Source organism: Xiphophorus couchianus, chromosome 22 (genome assembly GCF_001444195.1).
Source record: "Xiphophorus couchianus chromosome 22, X_couchianus-1.0, whole genome shotgun sequence".
Lineage (NCBI taxonomy): Eukaryota > Metazoa > Chordata > Actinopteri > Cyprinodontiformes > Poeciliidae > Xiphophorus > Xiphophorus couchianus.
Genome location: NC_040249.1, coordinates 8043552 through 8070482, shown reverse-complemented (window position 1 = coordinate 8070482; position 26931 = coordinate 8043552). Strand labels below are relative to the sequence as shown.

Genomic DNA, 26931 nt, shown 5'->3' with positions numbered 1-26931 from the left:
GCAACTTTATTCATTCAGACATCCACATATTCGGAAGATTTGCAGATGTCCAAACTCAGGATTAAAGTGGCGGAAAGCGACTTAGCTGACTTTTAAGCGAGCATGGATGTTGGTGACACATGAGTTGGAAGGACAATTTCAAAAACTGCTGACCTAATGGGATTTTCACATATAACCATATTTCATATCAGTGGTCAGGAAAAGAGAAAATGGAAAAGAAAAAATTAGTGAGGCTACTGTTCATACAGCCTAACTAAAATTTAAGAATAACATATTAGGAAAATGTCTCTTTGTCTGACGAGTCAGGATTTCAGCTGTGGAATTCGATTTATTCTGTCAAAATTTGGCATAAATAACATGAAAGTTTGGATCCATCCTGCCCTGAATCAACAGTTCAGGCTGTAGGTGGTGATGTGGAACCGGGAGATTTTCTTTCTTGACACACTTTGGGCCAAAAATCCTCCTCCCCAAAAAACACAATATAGGACTATGGAATAAGAAATGCACAAAACAACCTTAAGATCCATACATATGTTCAATGTTGACATTTTTGGCTTTTCAAAAAACAGTTTTTAAAATATATAATTGTATGCTAAAATGCTAAAGTAAGTTCCTTTACACCCAAAGAATGAGCTACTTATAACAGAGAAAGGCTGCACAAGACAACACAGAAGTAGTCAGGTGTCAAACACAGTTTCAGCTTTAGATGTAGCCTCCTTTGTTGTTTCTTTAATCCAACTGTAAGATGTGCTTACTGACACTCTTACTCGTACTGACAAAAATATATATCTTTTACATTTTTTCTTTTAAAGCACTATAAAGTTTTAACATCTGCAAAACTTGTTTCTTTAAACTCTTTAAACTTAAAAAAACATTTAGAATAAGAATTATACTCGTTGGTTTGAGCTTCACCCAAAAGGCAACACTTTGGCCACCACTTAATACATTTACTTCCGTGATACAACCACAGAGTGTCGCTGTTTCTTCCATCCATCCATTTTCTAACACCCTTGTTCCTAGTGGGGTCAGGAGGGCTGGTGCCTATTTCCAGCTAACATTCCGGGCGAGAGGCGGGGGTCACCCTGGACAGGTCACCAGTCTGTCGCAGGGCAACACAAAGACACAAAGACCATGCACACACACACACACACACACACACACACACACACCCTCACAACTAGGGAGAATTTAGAGAGACCAATTAACCTGACAGTCATGGGCATACAATTCCAATTAAATACATAAAAATTAGCTTTAGTAATATTTGAAACATTCGAAAACGTTTAGGAAAACATTCTGTAAGACACCGTATTACTTCACTCATGCTTTGTTTGACTGATGCAATATTTTACCCAACAAGCCAACAGAGCAAGACCGACAACTAGAGAGCAACGGTGATCCATGTTGTCCATCAGGAGAGGACCAGCCGATTTCAAACCTGTCAGCCAGCATCATTAGCTGACATTTTGGCAGTGTGTTGTGCTTTCATTTGTTTGACTCTCTGGTCTAGGAAGGCACCTTTCTCTATATGCTGAGAAGGTGAGCATCCTGCTGATGGGGGTACTGTTTCTGGAGGGCAGACAAAAGTCTCCTGATATCAATCTGATTGTTAGATGGGTGTCAAGAAGCTGTAAATTAGAAGGGATGTTCTCACTTCTGTCAAAACTCGAAACATATCTTCACGTCACTGAGGAGCTAGCATTCTTTTTTCCCCCTTTCTCTCCTACCTTCCTTACTCTTTCTATTTGTATAAACCCATATGTGCTTTTGCATACCGTCTTTGCAAAAGCTCACCAACTCACAGAGTCCGCAAAGCAGTAAATATATAGTATACCTCTGATAGCGCTCTCAGTTTCATACTGGTGCATGTACATGTCTGCCCTTTGGTTCAGGGATATTCTTCACTCGCATAAAGTCTGGAATGCAGAAGATTTGACATCCTAATCAATAGTCTCCGAAATCTAGCATGAGGAACTCACACTATACTTTGGCTTCAGGCAGCTCTGACATGACAATATGATGAATAATTTCTCAGTGTGTTTGAGTGGAGTCATATGGTCTTGGCGGAAAGGGTGCTTGTTTAAAATTCATGTTTCAGTGACTATGCAGAGACAAGGTCATTACCAGGTCTGTGATGCATGCATGCATGCGTGTGGGCGTGTTTGTGTATATGTTTTATGTTCTTTTTGTGCGTGCTGAGCAGCCAGCGCATGGAAGGAAAATTCCATCTGTAGCCCCCGTTCTCTGTACTTACCCGAGTTGCAGACTTGAATAAATAAAAATGAGCAGAGGATTTCCTGGTATGTTTGGATGTTATCTTCAGCTGTGGTGGTCCACAGGGACTGGGCTCTTCTCCACGGAGGATCACAGGTCGCAAGCAAGCAGAACATTGTACAGAAAGAAGAGTAAAAGTGCTTTGAAGTGAAGGGGTGAATAAAGTTTAAAGCTGCATGTAAATACCAGGATAAGAGTCTGGATTGATTGGCCCTTTGGGTTCTTAGAATTGTGCAAACCCAAGACTTTTAACCTACTGGAGTCCACACTGAGGGAAGCTTTGAGTCAAATCTATCACTGACTTTATAACAAAAATCAACTAAATATAATGTCTTAACGCTGCATTAACATACTTTATTGATTCTCCCACATTAACTTGCTTCTTAAATACACAATTTTGACAAATCAATGCAAGAATCAATGCAAGCAAAGAAATGTGGAAATGGAGCTTATTATGTGACACTTTGTTTCCCCACTTGAGGTCACTAATTAAACACTTAATGAATAAAACATTGTAATAAAAATTACAATGGCTTGTTGGGGGCACTGAGGATCTTCTGTACACTCAGAGAAGCAGAAGAAACCATTAGCTCAAAAGCAGCAAAATGCCAGATTACAGTTTGCAAATGAACTCATTGACAAAGAGGTTTCCACTTTTGATGATTTTTTGCTTATGGTGGGTAATAGTAATATTAGAATATTATCTCAGACCAATTAAAAAAAAACATTTTTAATGTTTATTATAGGCTTAATGAAAGGTATATTTAATACCTGCCTATGTGTAATTTTTGAAAACGTAATTTTAACCTAACAAATGAGCCTCATGAGAAAGCACATTGACCATTCACACACACAAATGCACACACATTTATACATGGATACACACATTGGTAGACATCTTGGGGTTAAGTGTCTAGATCAGGGGTTCACCTTCCAACTGCAAGATGACAACTTTACTAAACATGCACATGAGAGTGGTGGATAAAACAGCAACTCAGTGAATTCAATGTTCCTTTTCAGAGGGTTTTTCACTCTGTTGTCATGGAAACATTACCTTTGTCATTGCAACCTGACCTAAAAAGGAAAGAAATACAAAAACTGCAAGTTCCTCATGCAAAAGCAGCATAAAATGCATCCACATGTCTTACATAACAGGGAACTGTAATTAATGTAAACTAATTTGTGTACATTGGTGCAGACTGTAGAGCAAAAGGTGGCACCATCCCATAGATTTCTTCTACAAACCAAGATGGCAACGGTTCAGATTTTTGCTCCTACGCCTCTGCCGCATATTTAAAAGTCTGATTCTTTCTCTCTGTTCTGTGCAGTATGTGGGCTGCATTGTCCTGCTGTTTGTGCTCTTATTAGGGCGAGAAAACACTAACTTCACTATTCCGTATTACTTAGGTTATTGAGGCTAGTTTATGAAATAAGGCATGTTTCTAAAAAGCTTTAGAATATTATCATTCTGGCCTTTATTCTCTCTTGTTTCAGTTTTCCAACACTTCATGTGAATGAAGAATAACAACCTCTCTCGAAGACTTTTAAAGCAACCCCAGGTTTTTACTTCAGCATGTCAGTTCTTGCCAGTTTTCAAATAAATCTGAACTCTTTTATATCAACCTACATTTCTCTTTGAATGAATGGTTGTAATGCAGACAACCATTCATGCAGACAACCAAAGATACACATCTAAAGATGGGTGTCTTTAGAGTAAAAGCTTATCCTTTAGACTTTGCAGATTTCCTGTTAAAGCTTTTGACATCCCTCTGAGATGTTTGTGGCTCATCTCATGCTTACCCCAGCACAGCAGGGGAGCAGTCAAAGCAGCAGGAGATAAAACTGATTTCTTCAGTGCCAGGCAGCATTATAGGCTCAAAGCATGAATTTGTAATGGTTTGTTGGTCAGTTATAGAAAGTGATTAAATGGGGTTAGCATTGCAAAATGAGATAGAAGCTAAACTCTGCAGCATCTGTAAGCTAAGAAACCCCAATAAACTGTTTATTATATGCATTTCTCAGAAGAACCACATTAAAGCAACAGCAGTTAACCTCCCTAAAGCCAAATGTGTATTCTTCCAAATCCAAACACTCCTTTGTATTGCCTGCAGTCTATCTTCATTTTTGCATTTACAAGAAAAATGCAACAAAATGAAATCACCACGTTAGTATCAAGTAAACATTCTTGTTTCTGTGTTATGATGACATCATGCAGTGATTCTCAAATGTCTGCACACACAAACTGTCAGCAAATAAATGACAGGTAATCTCAAAATTATTTCCACTTTCAACGTGCCATTTTTCTGCTGGGGTTAGTGGGGTTAACAACACAGAAAGACAAAGAAAAATGCTTCAGCAACAAGTTTTTATAAGAGTGCACACCCTTAGCACCACAGAGAGTTAAAATGTCCATCCAAATCAACAACACATTACTAAGAAAGCTAAGTTTTGTAACAACCTGTCCTGAGTTCAGAGCAAAAATATGTCTGAAAATCCAGAATATCCTAATTAGCGCTGTGGCTAAGAAATATTTGTTTATTATGTGGATAAACTGCCACCAAAGAGGACTGAATATGTTTTTTTAATCAAAGCGTGCATAAAGCATAGAGTTTGAACAGGAATGAAAACATTTATGCAGCCACTTCTCTGTTTTTATATTTTTTCCCAAATAAATGTGCTCTTTAGCTGACATATAAAGCATTTATGTCAAATTAAAGCTATTTTAACAGGGTTGTAAAACTTAAGCCTTTATTGTGTTTTGCTGTCTAATCAGGTCAATACTCTGACTTCTTCAGGTCATCTTTACCCAGTTGTATTGACTTTTTTATGCATTATTTATAGCATCCTTTTAATATACCAATTATGGTGCAATAGTTGAAATGTCTCCGCCAAGGGGAAGCATATTTCTAGGATAAAACCTGGTTTATATCTGTACAAATAGACCAGAGTAACAGCGAATGTGATTTAGAAACTCGAGAATTAGTTTCTTTTTCCAGGAAACTTTTTGGAAAAAGTCCCAGTGAAGGTTTTGCACAAGAAAGTCTGGAAAATGCATGCTCTCTGCGAATGATGTCTTCAATTAATCTGCAGCATGCCGTGTTATTTAAGCCAGACCAGTCCACGTTTCCCCTTCCCTCAGAAACCTTTTGACTTCACGTGTTGTATTCTGTGAATGTGAGCCAAGACAGACACGCTAATGATTACATGAGGTCTGGCAGAGGAGTTGAGCAGCAGATAAAAGCTGATTTTCCAAGGAAGAGGCTTGAGTCAGTGGGTGAAATGAGCGGAAATCCAGATGCTTGAATCCACTAAACCTTTATATTGAATTCCTAAACTAAAGGCTGGTTCTTGAATGCTCCATCTTAAAACAAATGTACAGTTGACCCTTTAAAATGTTCAGCTTCAGCTACTGGATATTTTACTGCTGTTCTGACCCCACTGTAACATGAAAGAACATTATTATCAGGGTGTCATAACAATTGGGTAAATCTGGGTTTTGACATGCTCTGTGGTCAGAAAGTAGCAAATCTCTTTCAGTTTGTGGTTAGTCTTTCTCTCAGCGGCTCTATGTATGATTTTATCCTCTTTCTTCCCAACTCTACCAGAAGTGTTGCTTCACACTGAATGCATTCAAAGGTCATCGGCGCTAATGACAGAGGAGCACAAAGAGTTCAGCAGCCTACTAATAACACAGACAGAGAGTTGTTAATAACACGCTTTGTGAGAGTCAAGAACCGAAAGGCTGGATGACACAGTCTGTCCTCCCTTATCCACAAGTGGAGAAACTGCTCAGGCATTTGGGGCGGTGACAGGTCAGTCGGCATGTTGAAATCCAGGCTATCAGCAGCGAGACTGTTGTGCTTCGCCAGGAAATATAGAATATCTTGCGTAAAGTTGAATTGAAGTTACAAGGTGTGCAAGCATGCAGGAATCTTTCTCACCACCTCAGTTACTTTGGCGTCTTTGAGAAGTAAACAGATTAGGCTGTGAAACTGTTTGCATTTTGTCTTGTTATGACCACAAACCTCCGTTTACTTTGAAAGGATTTTACATGATAGGCTGACAAGGGAAGAAAAAAGGATGCATGATTTCCAAACTACATTGCATATAAAAATCTAAAAAGTGTGTTGTGCTCTATTATTTGTTACCACTGTGTAAATACTACATAGAACCATCATTAGCGTTAGTTATAAAACTAAGTGTTTGACAGGGTTGTTGGGTTTTAAAGTGGACCCAAACGCAGAGAAGGAGAGGCAGCAAGTTGGTGACGGAAGCGTCATGAAAATGATGAACAGAGATGTACAAAAATCACAGGGAAAACAGAGAGCCAGAGCAGAACAAAACCAGGAACCAGGAACATAAAGCCGGCAAGGTACTGACGGGTAAATAACGGGATATAAAGGGAGGAACCAGCCAGGAATGAGAGGAGAAAAGGTGTTTAGAGAGAGAAAGTAACACAGAGGTCAATGGACTAGGAAATGAATCTACCATAAAAGAATACAAACATAGCTACATAAAAAGTTAGAATGGGCTGAATTTGGCCTTGAGTTTGACACGTGTTTTAGAGGATGTAGTGCTCACTAAGTGTTTCCACTTAACATTCTCTAGTTGGTGGACAGGCTGGTTGCTTCCTCGTTGAAGCTCTCCTTTAGACTCAGGGCTTCTTAACCTGAAAACCTCTGTTTTAAGTCGTTGCAAGGAAAATCCGTCCCTGGAACCCATTTTTCCAAAGGTCAGACTTGAGAGACAGCTTCTCCAACAAATATAAGGTCTCTCCATAGTTTCATGACATGTCAGTATGAGATCGACCAGAATGACTCTTTCTAAGGCTTTTTGCGAATAGCTGCAACTTATAGATCCTACAGCCTTCCAGACTGGAGATCCACACACAAGGAACAGCAACTGAACAATCACCAACCTTAAAGGGTTATTGTTTTATCTCTGGACTAGCAAAATATGAAGAAAACAATAAAATGAAATGAGAACAATATACATATTCTCATATTTATGCTTGATTCTCTGGAGCAAAGTTTCACATAGTGAAAACCAAAACATCTGATGTGGCTGGAAAACCTTTGGGGCAACCTTTAGATTCATTCAGAATGAAAACCCGTGAAACATCCGCGACGATCAAAACAAATTCACAACTGGGATCCCAATCAATTTACCAAGAACTGACAGCAATTACACTCATGCTCTCATGCACATGGATACACTCTAAAGGGAGGCAAGTTTATTTAAATGTGACTTATCTTTATTTAGCAGCAGCAGATTCCCACGGCGCGCTCTTTCACGTGTCAGAAAGGAATCATTTTGCCTCTTTAAAGCCACAAATGGTTGGAGCTCCAAGGATTTATATGGTGGCAGCTTTTAACATTTCATTTCACCTTCCTTTATTTTTCTGTTTACTCCCTGCAAGAACCAGATGTCATGACAAATGGGAGTAGAGTCCGCTCGAGACAAGAGAATTAATTTCCTTCCTGTAAAGAAGAGGAAACGTGTCACTGACTTGAGAGGCCTGTATTATGTGGGATGTGCACTTCAAGGTTTCCATTTTTTGTAAGACAGCTTTTCTGCCTGTGCCAAATCTATATTTGCTGATAAGACAAGAATGTGTTTAGGTTTGCTTCTCTTTAGCATAACAGATTAAATTCATGCATAACGTCAAAAATAATGTGCGTAGATGGAGATAATTCAGGGCATGGGAGGAATGCTTGATCATCTACACAAGAAAAAACAAAAACATCTGAGAATGGGATTCTTTGCCATGAGATGTGGGAACTGGACTGTTGTTTTAACCAATGTATACAGTTTAATTAATGTAAAAGCATGTGTGAACATGGACCTAAATCTGATCAATTTTAACACTTCTTTTTTTAGAAATCACGTTAGACTGATGACAAGTAGAAATGCACCAAAATGAAAATTTGGGTTGATATCAATATTTGATATTAATAATGCTGCTATGGCCAAAAAACAATATTTGCAGATCATAGATTATATTATAAATATAGCATTTTGAAAACTTTAAAAGGAGCTAGCAGAAACAGATGGCATCGAGATGAAAATAAATATCGGCTGTCCATATCAGCCTGATTTTATTTATTGGACTGATACCAGTTTGTTTAAAAATTACTAATGTTGGCCGATACTGATGTGCCGATATTTTGTGCATTCCCAATGAAAAGTAATGAAAAACATATCTAAGTTGCCCTTATTATCATGCATTGAGTCTTTGAGTAACAATGAGATATCTCATAAACATTGCCAAGTTCAGCAAAATAGCACCTTGTAAGCTGTCTTTAGGAATAAAGTAGAAAAACATAAAAATTTGGTACATGTTACATTTTTGAAGCTTCTCTCCATTATGGATTACTTATTTTTATTCTTATGAATATGTTTTATACTTTTACCTTTTTGTCTTTCTTTTGGTTTTGTTGTTTTGTTTGTATTTCCTTCTAATTCATGTGAAGCACTTTGAACTGCTTTGTTGCTCAAAATGTGCAATATAAATAAAATTGCCTTCTTTTTCCTTACGTTTTCCAAACCAAAACTCTAAATGTGTTTTATTTTAACACACTGGTTGCATAGCTTGGGGCAGGGTATTGACTGCAGTCTATGGCAAACTATGATGAACTGCATACTCTCTCAGTGTTCAGCTAATAAAGTCTGCTGGAGCTCACCAAGGTAAAAACTGGACCAGTGCGAGAAAGCGTCTCCCCAAATAAACTTGAACAAGAAGCCTTTTCTCATCCAGCACTTTTCAGGATGAGTGGATGAGTTCGTTCTGAAAAACACTAAACACATATTTATTTGCCTTCATTTTTGTGCGTATTTACTGTCTAAAACATTCATCAACATGAGCCTAAAGGTTTGGAGAAGCAGCACCAAAATCTGCCTGATGCTCGGTGAAAGAATGCATTTCAAACATGAAACCCATTCACTGAAAGCTTCCATATTATTATTAGATGTTCCGCTTGTTCTTCCTACGCTGCTCCTTGCGCCCTCCTCGCCACTCCGTCTCCGCTCCCCCCCGCGCGCTCTCTCCGCCTCCCCTCCGAGCTGCGCGCGGCGGACCTCGGAGCTCGCGGTCTGATGGAGAGACGCTCCTGACGTCGCTGCTCGTTTTGCAGTTTGCCCACACGAACGCGGATCGCACTGGGGATAGGCGGACTGTATCGTTACCGTCAGTTCAAATTGGGTTAATCGCACGAAAGCGGCCGTATAAACTCGACTCAACTCCAATGTGAGTATTTTCTTGTTTTAAATCACGAACACGGACAATGTATGTATTTTTTCCTTGCTTAATTTTTTTTCTTTTTGAAGGGGGTCGGGGGATACAAAAACATTAAGTACCTGGTTTTTAAAACGGTTACCCAATTATTATTATTATTATTTATTTGTTTGTTATTTAATAGGTTATGGGTAGAAATGTAATTATTTTGTATTTAGTTGATTAAGCGTGAGGGCATTAAATGTCACCTACATACTGCATCGTTGCAAACTGATCAAAGGTGAGCTACGTGCCTCCAGTTCTGTTTAAAAAGCAAGTCCTGGTTAAACTGTTTCCAGTTCTGAACAGCTGGAGAATATCTCTGTGACATTTCTCCACGGGGTAGACTTACTGGAGTTCTGTAACACGCAAACAACTCTGTTATGAGTCAACCGTAAGCAGACTCAAGGTTGACTAAAGTTTATGGCTCAGCAACATCCATTTTTAATACCTTCCTACACAAACACACGTAAAAACTAGATATGTTCCTGTTGTTTCCTTATTATCTGTGTGTCATTTTGGACATTTGCGGTGTTCTTATAAATTATAAAAGTGTTTTAGTTTTATTTTTTTTTACAATAACAAACAACTGCCATTCTTTGCTCAAATAACATTATGGAACAAAGAGATCCAAGTAAATAACCTTCATCAGGTCTGAAGGGCCCAGCATGGGCGGGTTGATGCCACAGTTGGCAACGCTCATATGGTTGCAGGACGTTTGTTTTCGCACACTCTACCGAGAATATAGCTTCTGTAAAACCCTTCCTACTGCACTATCCATCAAGGTGCTTTATCATAATCTGTGGTTTACAACAGTGTAGTAAACACAGCGATCATGGACAGAAGAACAACTATTATGAGTTCACAAATTTGGAGAAGAAGGAGGAAATAGTGACTGACGAGCTGCAGGACATCAGGTACTTTCCATGTTATTGGAAGCCACAAAAACAGAGCTTCTGACCAGAACAGAGCAGGGGGAGCTCAGTGTTTTGGTCCAACAGTACGCCCTTCTTCAAGGCCTCGGACAATTGGTCCTTAAAACTATCCACCCTGATCTCTAAAAAAACGTCTCTGGAAGTCTGGAAGAATACTTTAAGCCATCTTCTGCACAAACCAACATGCCCATGAAGTTCTGACCAACCACACAATACCTTTGCCTGGACAGGGGGCTGAAAAGTTCACCAAAGGGTTGTGACAAGAAAGGGTGACAATAAGAGGCTGAGAAAAACACTATTCAATTTTTGTCACACAACTGCAGCAACAGAAACTGCAGAGCCATTGAGCAATGAAGAAAAACTAATGCTTTTCAAATGAATTCCCTACCCAAAGATATTTATATTGCTTTAATGTTCTTGAATCAGAGAATACTCATATTTTTTTGTTCTCCCAAAGGTTGACCCTTAAACTTTAGCTTATTCAGCATCCATCCACTTGGGATCCAAACTTTACAGTTAAATGTATCAGATGCTCTACCCTGTATGTCCAGTCAGCATTGCTTTTGCTTTTTTTCTATTTATTTCTCCTTTTGTCTCTGCTAACTTCATTAGACTCTGCAACATTTTTTGCCTGATTTTTCCCACGATTTCCAGTTTGCCAGAGTCTCCCATCATCCATCACTAATAGGCATTGTACAAAAATTTGATTGTTTGTGGGGGGAGCCACACCTCAGCTGCAGTCAGTTGAACATGTTTCAATATTTAGAACTGAATCTGGAGACCAGCTGGTTGTGTGAAATAAACACCGAAGACTCACAGTTTTTCACATGACTAAAACTTTAACAAGTTAAGGCTGGAAATAGCAGTGAAATGGAATAAAGGATTGGTAGCATTACTGTGGCAGTGTGACTGTTTATCGCTATGATTTATACTCATTGCAGTCACTCTACTAAACACCAGGTGTCAATGTTGAGCAAAAAAAATCCAGGGACAGAGCAGGAATAAAGCCACCAGAAGAAGAAAAGATAGAGGGAAATCCTATCTCTTTTATATATCTATAAAAAAAGAAATAAACTTATGAATATTTATTATGAATTTATTTATGAATACATACATATAAATACACCGAAATGTATCTTTGCATTTTTGGACACAGTGAAACGAGATACTTGTGCATGCCAGAAAACAAATGACTTATTTATACTTGTTTACAAGTATCGCGTAGCCTATCAAATGTATCTTCATATACTGTTACTGTCTGACCCTGTAGTCACTTTCTCGCTCTTCCTCCTCTGTTGAACGGCAGAGCAGAGGCTCTGACGGGTAGGCAGGTGACCTTTACACAGTTCCACCCTTCTGGACTTCCAGTTCAGCTTCTAAATCACGCAAGTTGCCTATTTACTGACAGCTTGAGAGGGAAAGAGTTGACCCTTAATGTAATGGAACAGAGAGACAGATCCAGTGGGGGGAGTTACAGCATCTGTTCACAGTTCATAAGTCTTCACACACCTAAGTTAAACTTCAACTGCGCCTAGCCCTGCAGCATATTTGGTCCGCTGGGTGGAGAGCCTTTACACAGGATTTGTGGAACAAATGCCTAAGCTGAAAAGCTGTCAAAGCAGTGCTTCTGTTGGCAGGGCCTTGTCTGGAAAGGCTTATATAACGGGGGGAGCAATGATAAGAAAGAAGGAATAAGTTGTGCCAAATTAGATTGTTTGGCCTGGATGCTGGGGTCCACCACAAATGGAAATAAGAGATTCTGTGAAAAAAAAACAACATTCATTAGGTGCTGGAATTTGGGAGGGATGAGTGATTTAGAAACATTATGGCAGTGTCCCAAAGCTTCTATTTCAGGACAGTAAGTTTTTACCAGACATTACCAATAGGAGTGGCGTATTGATGTCTTATTTCAGCTATGAACACTTTCACAATCGATGGAGATACGGTTTATACAAACTTGGAAAACAATTTGCAGTTTAATTACATTATATGTGAGATCTGAATGTTTCATGATTATTTGATCTTATTAATCATCAAACACTACTGTACAGAGAGAAGCTGAAATGCAATGGTTAAGACCATGAGTGCTGTGTTTATGGGGCTGAAATCTAAGAGTTTTACGAATCTAAAAGTTTTTTTTATGCATCTTCAGGGTCACATTTTGGAGCACTGTTTCTCTAAAACCATCACAGGTTTTATTTGCTTGATTTTATTTAAATTCAGCAGACTTCAAATTGTTTAAGATAACATAAACTATCTTGAATAAAACTGCGTGTACGATTAAGTCATTTCATCCTGGTTAAATTAGAGGTGCTACTATAATTATAACGCTGCAAGGATGAGTCACTAGCACATAGAAATATTTTCTGTTATATCAAGAAGTACTTCAAGTGAAACATTCTTCATTCTAGACCTGCAGCAGCAAGTCTTGTTTTAACAGCTTGTGTCAACACAATACAAAGAAAAACCTAAACTGTTCTAACAAGTTGTTTCTTCAAGGGCTGAGCCGATCCACTCCTAAAAGAGAGATGTAACTCAGCATGGGAACATGTGTACAGGTCACTGTTGCTCCCACACTTATACTGCACATGTGCACCACTGTGGTATTTAAGCAGCTTCTTCTCTAATATCACAGCAAAGAACTATGAGAACATTATTTATTGCAACAATAGTCCATACTTTCTTCACTGAGTCACACTGTGCAAAGAGTCAAACTGCCTGCATAAACTCATTTATGATCATTTTGACTAATATTTATCTTTGCACTCAGGAGGGAGAGGAGGGGGCAGTTCAAATTTCATGGGCAGATTGTTAAATGATCCAGGAATATGAAATAGCATCCACTAAAATTTGTGAATTCCACACTTTTGTTCCCAATTCACATACAGGGGAATCGCAGGGGATATGGAGCAAAATCTGCACCATATTCAATTAATTTCTTCTGTTTTAGATGTTAGAATTGTGAAGATCTTTCATTTATAATTCTTGTTTGATTTTACACTTGGTTCATTTAGCTTCTGCTCTATTTTTACCCAGAGTTCTTTGAGAAATTGCTGTATATAAAAGGCTGTTAGTGTATTATGATCAAAACAAAAATTTTTTTAAAAAACGGGACAGCCCTCATAAATCCACCATTCTGCACTGCCCACCCAGACTGACACACAATCTGCCATATGTATTTGCCCAACACTTTCCCTTTACCTCTAAGGTAATGTTTCATTTTAAAGTTTCGCCAAACCAAATGATGCATGACTATAACAAAAATATTTGAAAGCTTATGTATAAACTGACACGCACAGATGCAAAATCTACTTCTACTTTTATAAACACCATATCTGTGCTCCAGATGTCACTGTGGACTGTGGTTATAAATAGTTAATATGATCCTTTGTAAGGCTTATGTCCATTTGTCAAGACTGTACTTTTGTGCTTCTACAGCCAGCTAGTTCAATAGTGTGAAAATCTATGTTAAGTTTTTTTTTCTTTTTGTGGAGCGTGAAAAGAGATTGGAGCCATAATCCAGCACGGAGCGATGAATTAAGGTGGTTTACTGAGCTGTTTGTGCTCTCAGGGCAGTTTGAGATTTCCTGTAAAAAAAGGATTATCTTGGTTATTTTGTTTCTTTCACATTACTTTAACTTTTGACGTATTTCCTGTCCACACAGAAAATATTTTATGATTACCTCAGTTTTCTCATCTATCTTTGTTTGACCAGTCTTCTTTCTTTTAGTAGCATTAGAAATTTTGTTTTGCCTCCCATTTCCATGGTCTGCAGCCAAGCTTCAGTCACACAATGTACTGTAACGGATCAAGATGTGCTTACATAGTTGTAAACATAAGGACGTGATTTAAACATTTTTCAAGTGAAGCAGGGGAGTGTATGTGTGTGACCGTGCAGCGTGCTGGCTCTGATTGCCTCTTCTGTTTAACTAACAAAGATCCTCATGAGAAACCCTTCACATTCTGAGAGGTTTCAGTCCTACCGATTTATGATGCATAGCGAAGGTAAAATTGTGCACCTCTACATGTCCTGCAGCATTTGTGTCGGCAAATCCTCATTATCAGTGCCATTTTTCTGCTGTCTAGGAAGGATGAGATGTGCATCATGTTATTATGAGTGCAAGATGGAGGGTCAAATATATAATGAGATTGCTTGTGTCCATTTTTCCCCCTTGTCTGCATATGTTTAATCATCGTGCAGGACTTTAACTTCCCATTTAATGCCATAGCTGGCACCCATCTTAACAACCAGAACATATACTGCTAAATTAATTGTCAAACTTATGTCTATTGTCAAGAACTATGAGTATATTCTTCCTTTCCTATGCATAGTGCAGAAGAGAGCCAAATTGATATCGATCATTAGTTTAATTAAATGGCCAGTTCCAAATCTCAGCTTTAGAGTCTGAAGATCCACAGCTGATTAAAAATAATGAGGACCATCATTTTTCTAATTTACATTTGCAAGCTACTGATATGGTGTTGTCATTACTAATAATTAAATGGAACCTCAGTTGGCGACATTTGATTAAATAATACAGATCTATAGTAAAAAACAATCCAATTAGCCCGATCTACAGCTGAAACCACAGTTTGCAAACAATATATAAAAAGACTTGAATTTTTTTCACATTGTCTGATGTGAAATCAGAATGAACTTTTCTAGTTCTAGGTTAATTAGGATTACTGACATTTTTTTCCTAATTGCTAAATGCCAGAATAATGAGAGAAAATTGTTTGTAAAAGTAAATGTACTTTTGAAGAAAGTACATTTCAACTTTCCTCAAAAGTTTAAATGTACTTCATTAGTATTGGTACCATAGTCCTTAAACTGTATGACTTGGGCCAAATGTATTTGCTTTCCTTCCATAAGCTTCTCAAACTAGTTGGCAGGAATTTTGGCCCATTTCTCTTGACAGAACTGGTGTTCCTGAAACGTGTTTATATGTTGCCTGGGTCACACATGCATTTTCAGCTTTGTCCATTAAAGCTTGATAAGATTCAGATCAAGGCTTTGTGGTGGTCTCTCCAAAACGGTGACTTTGGCACCACTCTTGAACATGATATTAAGGCATTTAGATTTAAATTAGGCTATTCAATTTGAGGATAGCAAGGGACAAAGATGAAAAAACGGGAATAAAGGCTTGAAAATTAGAAGGATTGTTGTTCCAGCAGAACAGTGACCAGAAAATGGCTGGTTGCCACTATGAATACTTGATTCAGCCACAGAGATTTTTACAGCATCCAGAACAAAATGGTCCCAAAATTATGGTAGCAACCCCCCCCCCCCAAAAAAAAAACAACAAAAAAAAACAAGTCTTGTGGGAAAAAAGGTGCAATGCAAAAAACAACAGCTCCAAAATATGAATGAAGTGCACATGAACGGTAGTGTTCATGTTTGTAATATATAAAGATAAGCTACTCAATATGGTATGTGTTAACTTGAGTTCTTATAAGAATATCATGTAATGTAATTTGTTGCTTTACAATGTTGACGTTATATAACATAATGCCCTTAAGATTTTGTCACTTCTGTGTCTTTAGAATACAAAAATATCAAGTGAAAATGTCCAATTTAATATAAAAATAAAATAGTTGTTTCTCATTCTGGCTTTCTCTTGACTTTGATTCCACATCAATCCAGATGCCAAGTTATTTTAGGACATTATCGTTTAATGCACAGGAGTGCAACATTTTATTTTGTTTTAGGTTTTTGATGTGACTTTACCTCATTCCTCCCATCTTTTCTTTGCTTCCTGTCACAGATCAATTTTCATACTAAATAAATCTCAGGGTTATATCTCATGCTCATTCTCATACTGCTCATCCCTCAAACCGCCATTTTGTGTTTTCTCTGAATCTATTCCTCTGCTTTGTGCTTTGTTATATAAAATATTTTTCTGACATTTTAGTTAGCTTTGTTTGTAGGAGGTAAAGATGTTGAATTTAGGATTAATATCAGAGACACCTCCACTGTAAAAAGTTGAAGTATTTTATTATGAGTGGCTTTTGGTGTCATTTTAAGGAGGGCATTTCTGTCCACTGATATTTCATTAAATCAGGTCCTTAGTACCTCTAGAGGGATCAGAAATAAGTTCTCCTCCAGGCCCAGCAGCTATCCACACAGGCATGAGGATATTAGCATGAATTCCTGATAAGTCTTCCCTGAGCTATCCCATTATGACATCTGCACATGTGTGTAACCACTTTCTATGTGACTTTTCATAACTTTTATCAACCTCCTTTTCAGATATGAGTTCAGATCTGTCTTAAGTAACCCAATCTTTACAGTAGTCTCGCATTTAAAGTCAAGAAAGAAAGGTCTTGCGAAAAAAGAAAAAAAAAAAACTGAAATTGAGCTAAATGTTGTATTTTAGGTATTACTACAGGTCTGAATGATATAAAATGCCTTCATGCAATATTCCAAAAGCCCCAGGTTTCTTAATTTTAGGCGATACTTATGTGTGAGACCAATCTTTGCACCGATCTTATCTGCCTTTTCAAAGAGTTGAAAATTGGCTACTGTTCCCTTGCTCTTTGAGGGCTGAGAGGGCTGACTGTCAGAGCTGCCCACCAGGTCACAGCTGCATGTATGTGGTAAACAATAGTCACCATGACGTTGCTAATTTGGGGACATTATAACTATATTCAGCAACATTTTTATTAGCTGCAAATGACCCCTGACTGTATGATGGGCATTATGTATACCGTTCTTTTTTTTAATAACTGTGGTGATCCAAAAACACAACAAGATAATTTACAATTGTGATGAACAAATACATAAGAACCAACTTAATCACATAATCCATAAGCTCAGAAGTATGCAAGTCAACAAAAATAGGCTTACCAATGACTTGCGGATGAAATGAAAAAAAATATTATATTTAAAGTTATATTATTTAAAGTTAATACTATATTTAAAGTACTGTATTTTACATACTGTAAAAATGTTTATTTTTTAAAAAAATTCTACTTCTCTTTGCTGAACTCCGCACATGATTGTATGGAATTTTTGCTTCTTTTCACTATGTCCATTTGATATAAGGACATAGTGGAGATAAATTGACACCCTCCTGTATCAATACCCAATTTAAGCCTCATTGTTATAAAGCGTTGACCTTTCAGATGTGCAGAGTATGAGAGTGTTGGGGTGTTTTTAGTTTGGCATTACAGAACAAACTACACTTATATCCTTGAAACTCCTACCACTGAGCCAGGCTCTGTGGGCATTGTACAGCCCTTTCCATTAGGAAACTGGTCCTTACATAGCAGACCACACACACTCTGAAGGTAACCTCAAACATTTTTGGGGTGACTCCTGTTATAGAAATGCATGATTTTATTGAAGCACTTTTAGGCAGCTAATGTTGCTTTTTGGTTTCAAAGCCATACATTTAACACCTGTTTCTGTTCTCCAGGAGGAGCTTTTTTGCTAGTGATGGATCGACATAAAATGAAGACAAATGAGGATGTGTGTGTAAACACAAGCACTTCTATGGAAACCCTACCTATTTGAGGAAATGATTCCCTGGCTTCGTTTTCCTCATGCCTGCTGCTCCACTTCTGCCTCAGCATGTCTCTAAAACACAGCAAACATTGGAGCCACACACACACCGACTACAGCTACAGGCCCCACAACTTGCCCCTGACTGACAACTGTGGGAAAAGATCCATCAGGACATTTGTGGACTTCAGGCACACAAACATGCCTGAAGGTCTGGACATAAAAGGTTTCCCACTGTTGTGTTTAATCAACTTGACATGTGTCTCGAAAGTCAAAGTAGTTAGCTTCCTTTTGGGCTTGGTGCTGACGTTTCTCATCATGGCTTCGTACCTCCTGATGTGGGACAGAAAAGGACTTCTGCTCTCTGCCTTCCCCCATCCTTTCAGACCCATGGTTATCATGACCAGTGCAACAACTGCTGAAGATTCTCTTGACAGGGGCTTTATAGATTTGAAAACCCTGGTAAAGATGATCAACTCTAATGAGCAGAATACATCCAGGAAGGTACCTGACAAAAAGGACGTCATCAACACAGACCCACGTGTAAGTCTGAGAGACATTTTTATGTACATTAGCCAAGTAAATGACTAAAGATGTTGTTAATATTATAGGAGCAGACTGCACAGAGCAGACTTCTTGAACCTTTTCACAATTTGTCATGTTACAGGCACAAACCTGAGCATATTTTTGTGGTTCTTATGTGATTGACCAACAGAAAATAGACGGCGATTCTAAAGTCAAAGGAAACGTACACATGTTTTTTTTTTTTTAGAAATTCAGAAATTATGCCATTAAACGGTTTTCAGGAATCAAACATCAATACTTTTGTAATGTTTTGGTTCCAGCTTTGTTCATGTAGATATTGAAATGTTTAACACAAAACAGCTCAGTCTCAGTCATGTTGGCTGGAGAGTGTCTGTGAAGCTGAATCTTTGACTCATACCTCAGATTCTGAATTGGTTTGAGGTCTGGACTTTAATTGAGCCATGGTAACACAACAAGATGTGTCAAACTAGTTATTACATTGTACTTCTGGAATCATGTTTAGAGCGAATATCTTGCTGGAAGGTCAACCTGCACCCAGACTCAAGTCTATTATAGCCTCTACCAAGTTTTCTTCCAGGATCACCCTGTATTTAGCTCCAGCCAGAATGCTACCACCCAAAAGTGTGTCAAAAGTTACAATTTCAACTCATCTGACCTGAACAACTTTGAAAACTACAAATGAACTTGCTTATGAATATCTTTACATCTTCTATATAAAGGGCAGATTTGTGGCGTGCAAGACTATCGAGATTCTTATCTGAATCTTTTAGCATCACCATGGGTCTCTTGGCTCCTTCTCTGGCTAATTATCTCATTGTCTTGACGAAATGTGTTAAACGTTCAAGGAATGTGAAAACTTTTGCAGCATTTGGCAAATCACAGCGGTAAGCAAATACATGACAGCAGCTTCACGTTGGAATAATCTTTGCAGTAAATATTAGTTTGATGAAGCTTATAATGACCTGTTTTTCTAAGCGACATACACTTTCTAAGTGTTGGTTTAGGCTTATCTGTAATACCCTCTGGTATAATATGCTAATGCTTTTCTGCTCATTACAGCCTCATTATAGGTTTCCATGTACAACCCAGACTATTGCAGTGTTTGTAGAAATACCAATGACAGATGTTGCAACACGTGCGAGTCATTAAGTTAAATATCAGTTTGTGTTATGTGTCAGACATATATCAAAGTGAAAAACGGTTAGACAGACAGTGCCAAGTAGGTGATGATTCATCTGGGGTAAAGCTACAGAATCCTGTAATATTACCCATAATTATGAATGACTGATGTTTTGATGTGATTGTGGAATGACTTCAGGTATAACAGTGCCACAAAAAAAAAAAATCATACCTGCAGTCAGCATATGACACAGTGAAAAACAGAGTCCTGCACCCCATTTTTATGTTCTTTTCTTTAGTTCTTTTCAGTGATTCCTCGCCATTTCCTGCCCCACATCAAGAGCCCATGCTGGTACGAGGAGCTCTCTGGTGATATTGGCACGGACCCGTACAAGAACAACCGCTTCAGTCTCCGCTCCAAGAGTTTCAAGAACGTGTGTGACCACATGAGAGCCAGATTCCACCAGAATGTGTGCGACATCGACGGGAAACGCTTTCGCCTGCGCTGCTTGCCGTACTTTTACATCATCGGTCAGCCAAAGTGTGGCACGACAGACTTGTTTCACAGACTCTTGATGCTTCCAGAGCTTAAATTTAACACCATAAAGGAGCCACACTGGTGGACCAGGAAACGCTTTGGTAAGGCTAAAGTGATCTGGATCCGGAAGTGTGATGCAAACATTTGCAGCTGTGTGGTTTCAAAATCATGAAGGACTCATACATGTCACGTGGTGTGAGATTCAAGTTATAAAATCTTTATAGTACGGGGGTCATACTTTACAATGAAGATGTCGTAATGTGTGACTTATTTGCAGCAGAGCTACATGGCAGAAAAAAATATTTTAATAGCAGTTCAACAATTATTGGAAAGCAACACTGCATGATTCTTAAAGAAAATATTACACATTGCTTAACATTTGTTGTTAAGCAATGGTCAAGCAATGTATATTTCCCAGAATTTTAAGCACTGCCTTTAAAAAGTGTTCATTGTCCTTCAACTTTTTTGCATTTTGTCAGGTTATACACAAACTGCAATGTATTTTATTGGGATCTAATGTGATAGACTGACACAAAATAACTCATAACTGAAATGAGGGGAAGGTGATTAATTTTTTATAACTTAAAACAGCTCATTTGTGTTGACAGATATTCCACCTGATCCATGGATGCCTGCAGTTCTTTCAGAGTTACCATTGGTCTTTTGACTGCTTCTCTGATTAATGTTGTACTTGGCAGCCGGTCAGTTTAGATGGCCTGTCATATGTTACTCTTTCTATTTTCAGACAATGGATTGAACAGTTCTACTTGAGGCTCTTGTTTTTTTTTTTGTTTTGTTTTTTTGACAGCACAACTTTATCCTTAAGCTTCTCTGTTTTTCATGATGTAAGTCTTGATATGTCACTTAAAATCCCAATAAAATACATAATGTGTAAAAGTCTGGAAAGAGTTTAAGGAATGTGAATAAAAATATGTAAGACAGTTGGTGCCCCTGACTGCTGAACTAGTAGTAGTTTGCCTTACCAGTGAAGGATTTAAAAATCAGAAATATTTATTGAAAGTGAAGTCAGAGGCAGCTCTAAGCTGAAGCTCAAAATATGCAACGTAAGCAGTAAATCAGCGCATCCTGATTTTTTCTTTGATTGATTTTTAACAGTCCTGCAAGTTTTCGATTCTTAAAAATTTTAAATAATATTTCAGTTGAATCAGCTTTCATTTTTCTTTGTTTTCATTTTCACTGACAAGATGCATCTACAGTGTAAGAAACCTAACTAAAATTTAAATAAAGAAAAACATTTTTTTTATAAGTATAAAAAATAATTTTAAAAAATTACAAATAACCTTTTCCGCAGCTACTTTACAAAATCTTTAGACTTAAGCTATTGCCAAAGTAATAGTAATTTTTTGACAAAAAAGTTTTTTGCCTAAATCACTTTTGACAAAAAAATAAAAATAAAAAAAGTCATAAACCGTTATTTTAGGAAGATGACAATATTAAGGTTTTATTATTATGAAAGTTATTTTAACTCTGAGTGTCTGGTGGGAAGTTCAGCACTTTATTAGAAAATCCACAACACAATTATGTGGTTTGACCATAAATTTGGTCAAATCTATTATAATGGATGACAATATTCACTGGCCTCCATTTGAGATGTACAACAAAGAAAGCTTGGTTTGTTCATTCAAGACATTCTATGGAAAAGCACTCCTTAATGAGCTTATAATGAGGGCTGTTTTAAATTTCCTTCTGCAGGTTATATCCGTTTCAAAAAAGGCTTCCAGGAGCGTTTTCCGATAGAGGATTACCTGGATCTGTTTGACTTGGCAGCCATCAACATCCAAGTAGGAATCAGTGGAAATTCATCTGGAGAGCACCGTGCAAATGAGATCATAACAGGTAAAAATGTGTGTGTGTGTGCATGTGTGTGCATGTGGTGGCGTAGGCTTCTGTGTGTGGGGGTGGGTTGTGGGGGCTGTATGTCATTGTGAGTGGGTGAGAACAATTAGTAAAAGTTGGCGATGGTTGTATTTTAAAAGAATGTGTTCATTATTTTGCCTTTTAAATTTCAGGAGTTTAACTGTTTGGTGGCAAAGCTTTAAATCCAGTTTCTTGTTATTTTTACACGCAGCACAAGAGAGTTAATTTATGAGGCACACTTATTTCTAACTTTTGGTGTCACATAAAACTCTTAGTTAAAAAAATAAAGTGGGATGACAGTTTCAAATGGAAATACATTTGAGTGATTTTTACATAAAAGCAACCCTGCACTGCATGCAAATCAGAAAACAGACTGTAAGGCAAAAACTGAAAAAAATATACAGTGAGTGCAGAAGAGTGGGGAGTATAAAACTGAATTCATCAACAAAAAAATGAGAGCACATTAGTTGAAAGCACTGGTGAAAAGAATAGTACTTAGCATATTGCTTTTTAAGAGATTACATTAGACAGCATCATCATGTTTAAAAGCAACCTCACTGAATTTCTGCAGTAGCTGGCTTGTTTTTTTTAAAATATTAACTATAATCTCTTTTTAAAAATTTCACATAATAGTCAAGAAGACTTTTCTGTCTCACATTCAAATGTAGGAACTCAAGCTTTGCTTAGCATGTTTGGTGATTATTTTAATAGGAAGGTCAACACTTTACTGTTGTTCAGACAGCAAGGAAGTATTGCTGCTGTTCTGGGTAAAAAGTATGTTAAACACTTTCAATCAAATGCAGTATTTCAGATTTCTTCTTCCAGGTTATCAGTTTGTACTGAGTAGTTTGTGGACCTATATAGATTATTTTTAGATCTAGTTTTACCTCGCCCACTGGGCAACGAAGGTTGAATTTGCTTTCCTTTTCTGCCCTTGTATTCATTGGAAATGAATAGAGGTACTCAAACTATTGAAGAAATAAATCTTCCTTATTAGCTGGGATATTTAATAATGTACAATAGGTATGCCAAAGTAAGCAGTAAGAGTGTGAACGGACTCTCAATAAGCTCTGTCCGGTCACTTAACTCCCTTCCTGTGGAAAAATACCCCCAGCTCTGCCCTGCAGGTCCCAAACAGAAACAAACAGAATGACTGAAAACAGACAGAATCAAGATGTCGTAACACCCAAGTCAAAGTTCACACCCCAACTGGATTTATATGAAGCTGTGGAATTTTGGAAAAGGCATTCAGAGATAAAATTCTTAATGAACTGAAGCAATTTTGTCAAGAGGACTGATGATGTCATAAAGAAAATAAGTAACAAGTTGCTGCTGCTGGAGGTGGTTCCACAGTTCACTGAGTCAGGGTGTACTTTGTTCTTCCTTGCAGCGAACTGATTATTGAACCGATTTGCCGGTTTTGGTATTTTTATTGAACTTTTACTCTACTTACCATTTTGGAGTGAATAGACACTAATAAAAGTTTATTGCATTTTTCTGAATTGCCTTTAAAATGTGCTGTAATTCGGGCTCTTTGTGGTGTCATTCACAGGGGAAGCCAGCGCATCGACTTTGTGGGACAATCAAGCCTGGAGTTATCTCCACGGAAACGAGGAGCAGACAGAACCTCTGTTCCTAGCTCAAGACTTCATCCATGCAGTCCAGCCTGGCGCCAACATCATCATAATGCTTAGGGATCCAGTTGAGAGGTGAAAACAAAGTCTTTCATTATAAAGATCTTTTTCAAAACGACAACAAAAATAAACTGTCCCTGCATCCAGTGCAATTTAATGCCCGGCTTTCTCAGAATTCAGTTTATTGTGTCCTCAGGCTTTACTCCGACTACTTGTACTTTACCTTGGCCAATAAGTCTGCAGAGGATTTTCATCAGAAGGTGGTTGAGTGTGTCCAGTTGTTTCAGTCCTGTCTCTCTGAGAGGTCATTGCGATCATGCGTCTACAACACCAGCCTTTTCAACGCCATGCCGGTCAGCTATGTCCTTGCATCGCTTTTTAGATGCCTTATATCTTTTCCCTCTTTTACAGCAATATTTACTTACACTGAAGAATTGTTTAAAAATCATTTATATTTTAATATTTCTATCTGTCTGCCTTGTAATTTATTTCCAAGAACACACAACAACAACAACAAACAAACAACCCCAGCTTCAAATATAATGAAGCCATTCTTGCTTTGAAAGGAGAAATCTTTCCATCTTGATAAGTTCTAATTTATCAAACTCATTCCTTGGTCTCTCCTCCTTTTTTCAGTCTCAAATGGTTGGTGACCAAACAGCTACTTTGGAAGATTGGCTACATTGTAAAGCCATCATAAGATCACTTGAGGAGAAAGATTAATAAATCACCATGCGATCCCATTTAAATCAGTACTCCTTTCTAGAGGGACATAAAGAGCTGACAAATATGTAGATGTTCTAGTGACCTCTGGAGGACTCAGTGTGCTACAGCATAAGCATAAAGGCCCTTAATTTACAACATTTTAACAATGCTGCTTACAAGATAGTTGGCATAATGACGAAATAACATTATGTGGAAACATTGAATCTGAAATCAATCAGGAAGTTACAGTTCTGGCACAAATAGTCTTCCAAATGGACACATGGTCCATTTGGAAGACCAATAATACAACCAAATAGATTACAAAGTGACTTAAGGACAATAAAGTCCATATTTTAAAGGAGTCACCAAAAAGCTCAGATCTTAATCTCATGGACAATTTGTGAACATAGCTATTAAACTGACTCAGTTTCATCAGTTCTGCCAGGACTGATGAAACTGAGTTTTAACTTTCATCAAACTTCATTAAAAAAACTCTCTCACATTATTCTGACATTTAGTCAATTGAAATACTATTGAAATAATAATATAATAAATAAACCTAACTGATCTTGAGAAACAAAGATTGTCTTTTAATACTAAATTTCTGGTTTGTAATTTTTAAAGGATGATGCCATTAATTTAGTGATGAGCTTTATTTTAACAGTGCCGGATTATTAATTGGCTTAATGGTAGAAACTAAAACATGTAGAGTTCAGCACTTCTTGTATTTTTCAATATTGAACTCACTGAGATAAAACAGTCTTGCCTTTAGAGTGAAACATCCCAATTCTCCTGTTGTAGATTATGCAAATTATATAAAGATATTGTACTTCCATTAACTATTTAAAAGGGTTTGCGGCCACAGGTTGGCCTTTCAAGCATTGATACAAATCAGCCCTGATTGCTCATGATTATTGCAGTGAAGGATGTTAAACAGTGCAGCACTACAGTATTGATGTAGATTTTAATTATGCAGATATGCAGCACAGATGCTATATTTTCTACTAATGTTCTTCTAATTCTCCTTAAAGAGCTGACTTCTTCATAAAGCTAATTTAAAATATGATTTAAAGTGTTTATCCTGACATATCAGCCCACCTCTGGATTCTTATTGTGCGTTATGTTGGTTTTTGCTCACAGGTGAGACTCACACTGGGAATGTACTTTGTTTTTGTCCTGGACTGGCTGACTATTTTCCAAAGAGAGCAGATTCTAGTTCTTCGACTGGAGGACTACGCAGCCAACCTCAGAAAAACTCTCAAGACAGTGTTGGATTTTCTCGGCGTGGGTATGTGACATCTATCCATCGTTTCTGGGAAGGCTTGTGTGTTCGTTATTCGTTATAAAATATCCTCATTAGCTCTTTGTTTCTCCACTGTCCCTGCAGGCCCGCTGTCAGAGCAAGTGGAGGCATCGCTGACCAAACGTCCAATGTCCAATACGCGCCGGGCGAAAGACAGGATCCTTGGTCCCATGCTGCCAGCAACCAGGAACCTCCTCAGTCAGTTTTATCAGCCATTTAACAGTAAACTGGCCAGCATTTTGAACAAAAAGGCTTTTCTCTGGAGTTACAGCTGAAGCAGCCTGAGCAGGAATGAAATCGAATGGAGTTGAAAGATCAGAGAGAAATGTGACAGCAGACTGCAATAAAACGCCTGAAGTGAATCTAGAATGAAAGAACTGATGCTCATGGCTCTTTGAAGGGACACTTCAAGTCAATATGAAGATGAAGTAAACAAACTAATTTCACAAAGTGCATTCTTGGAGTCCATGCAACAACATGCCTGAATAGTTTCCACCTAATTTATAACTGAGAAGAATGAGTCAAGTGCTGTAATAGTTTGTTTTGAACATGTACAAATAAACGGAATTTGTTTTGTTTTGTTTATTTCTGTCACATTTGGTTTTAGGTTTGAAAACCTAACATCAAAATACACTTCAGGGGATTGTAATTAAAAAAAATATGATTTTCATATTGGACTGCATATTTTCTGTTGTGGATGTTACTTCGGTTACAAAACACAATAAAATGAACAGTGGTCAAAAAGAAGGTCATATAAAGTGAAACTTTAAAGCTGTAAACAGGAAACTGAAGAATAGACTGTGATTTAGGTGGATTCCACAATATAGTCTGTTGATGGAATTAGCCAGTCTAATTTATGATAAAGACTAGAACAAAATTTGGATCAGAGACAACTATAGATGAGCTTAAAGGAATTCAAAAACGTGAGACTAAAACCCTTAGGGACGTACTGTAAACTTCTGTTTGGTGATGTTTAACAATGGGTTTCCAAGTTCACACTGTATGTTTTTTAATTAACAAAAGAATTTTCAAGGTTTTCGGAGACTGTTCCCTTCTGAGTTGAGTTTGGGTGTTCTGCTTGTGTATGCATGGGATCTTTCTTGGTACTCCAGGTTTGTCCAATAAATTAAGAGTGTGTGTGTGTGTGTGTGTGTGCCTGTGTTTCCCTGTGATCTGTCAAGTGTGTCATGTTTACCCTGCCTCACATTCATTGAACTCTCAC

At 37.8% G+C, this 26931-nt stretch overlaps 1 protein-coding gene across 2 annotated transcripts; it reads left to right on the top strand.

Moving 5' to 3' along the window:
• The first annotated feature begins 9344 nt into the window (after nt 1–9344).
• On the top strand, nt 9345–26379 carry LOC114137376 (carbohydrate sulfotransferase 15-like). Of its 2 annotated transcripts, XM_028005907.1 has the most exons (8): nt 9345–9520; nt 17901–18529; nt 19951–20290; nt 21903–22046; nt 23620–23776; nt 23898–24054; nt 25547–25694; nt 25794–25984. In XM_028005907.1, the coding sequence occupies exons 2-8, from the start codon at nt 18056–18058 to the stop codon at nt 25982–25984; spliced, it is 1611 nt and encodes a 536-aa protein (XP_027861708.1). In that variant the 5' UTR covers nt 9345–9520; nt 17901–18055. The 2 variants fall into 2 exon arrangements, with proteins under 2 accessions (XP_027861708.1, XP_027861709.1); XM_028005908.1 differs by lacking the exon at nt 9345–9520 and having other exon boundaries at nt 18056–18529; nt 25794–26379.
• Nucleotides 26380–26931: the final 552 nt, after the last annotated feature.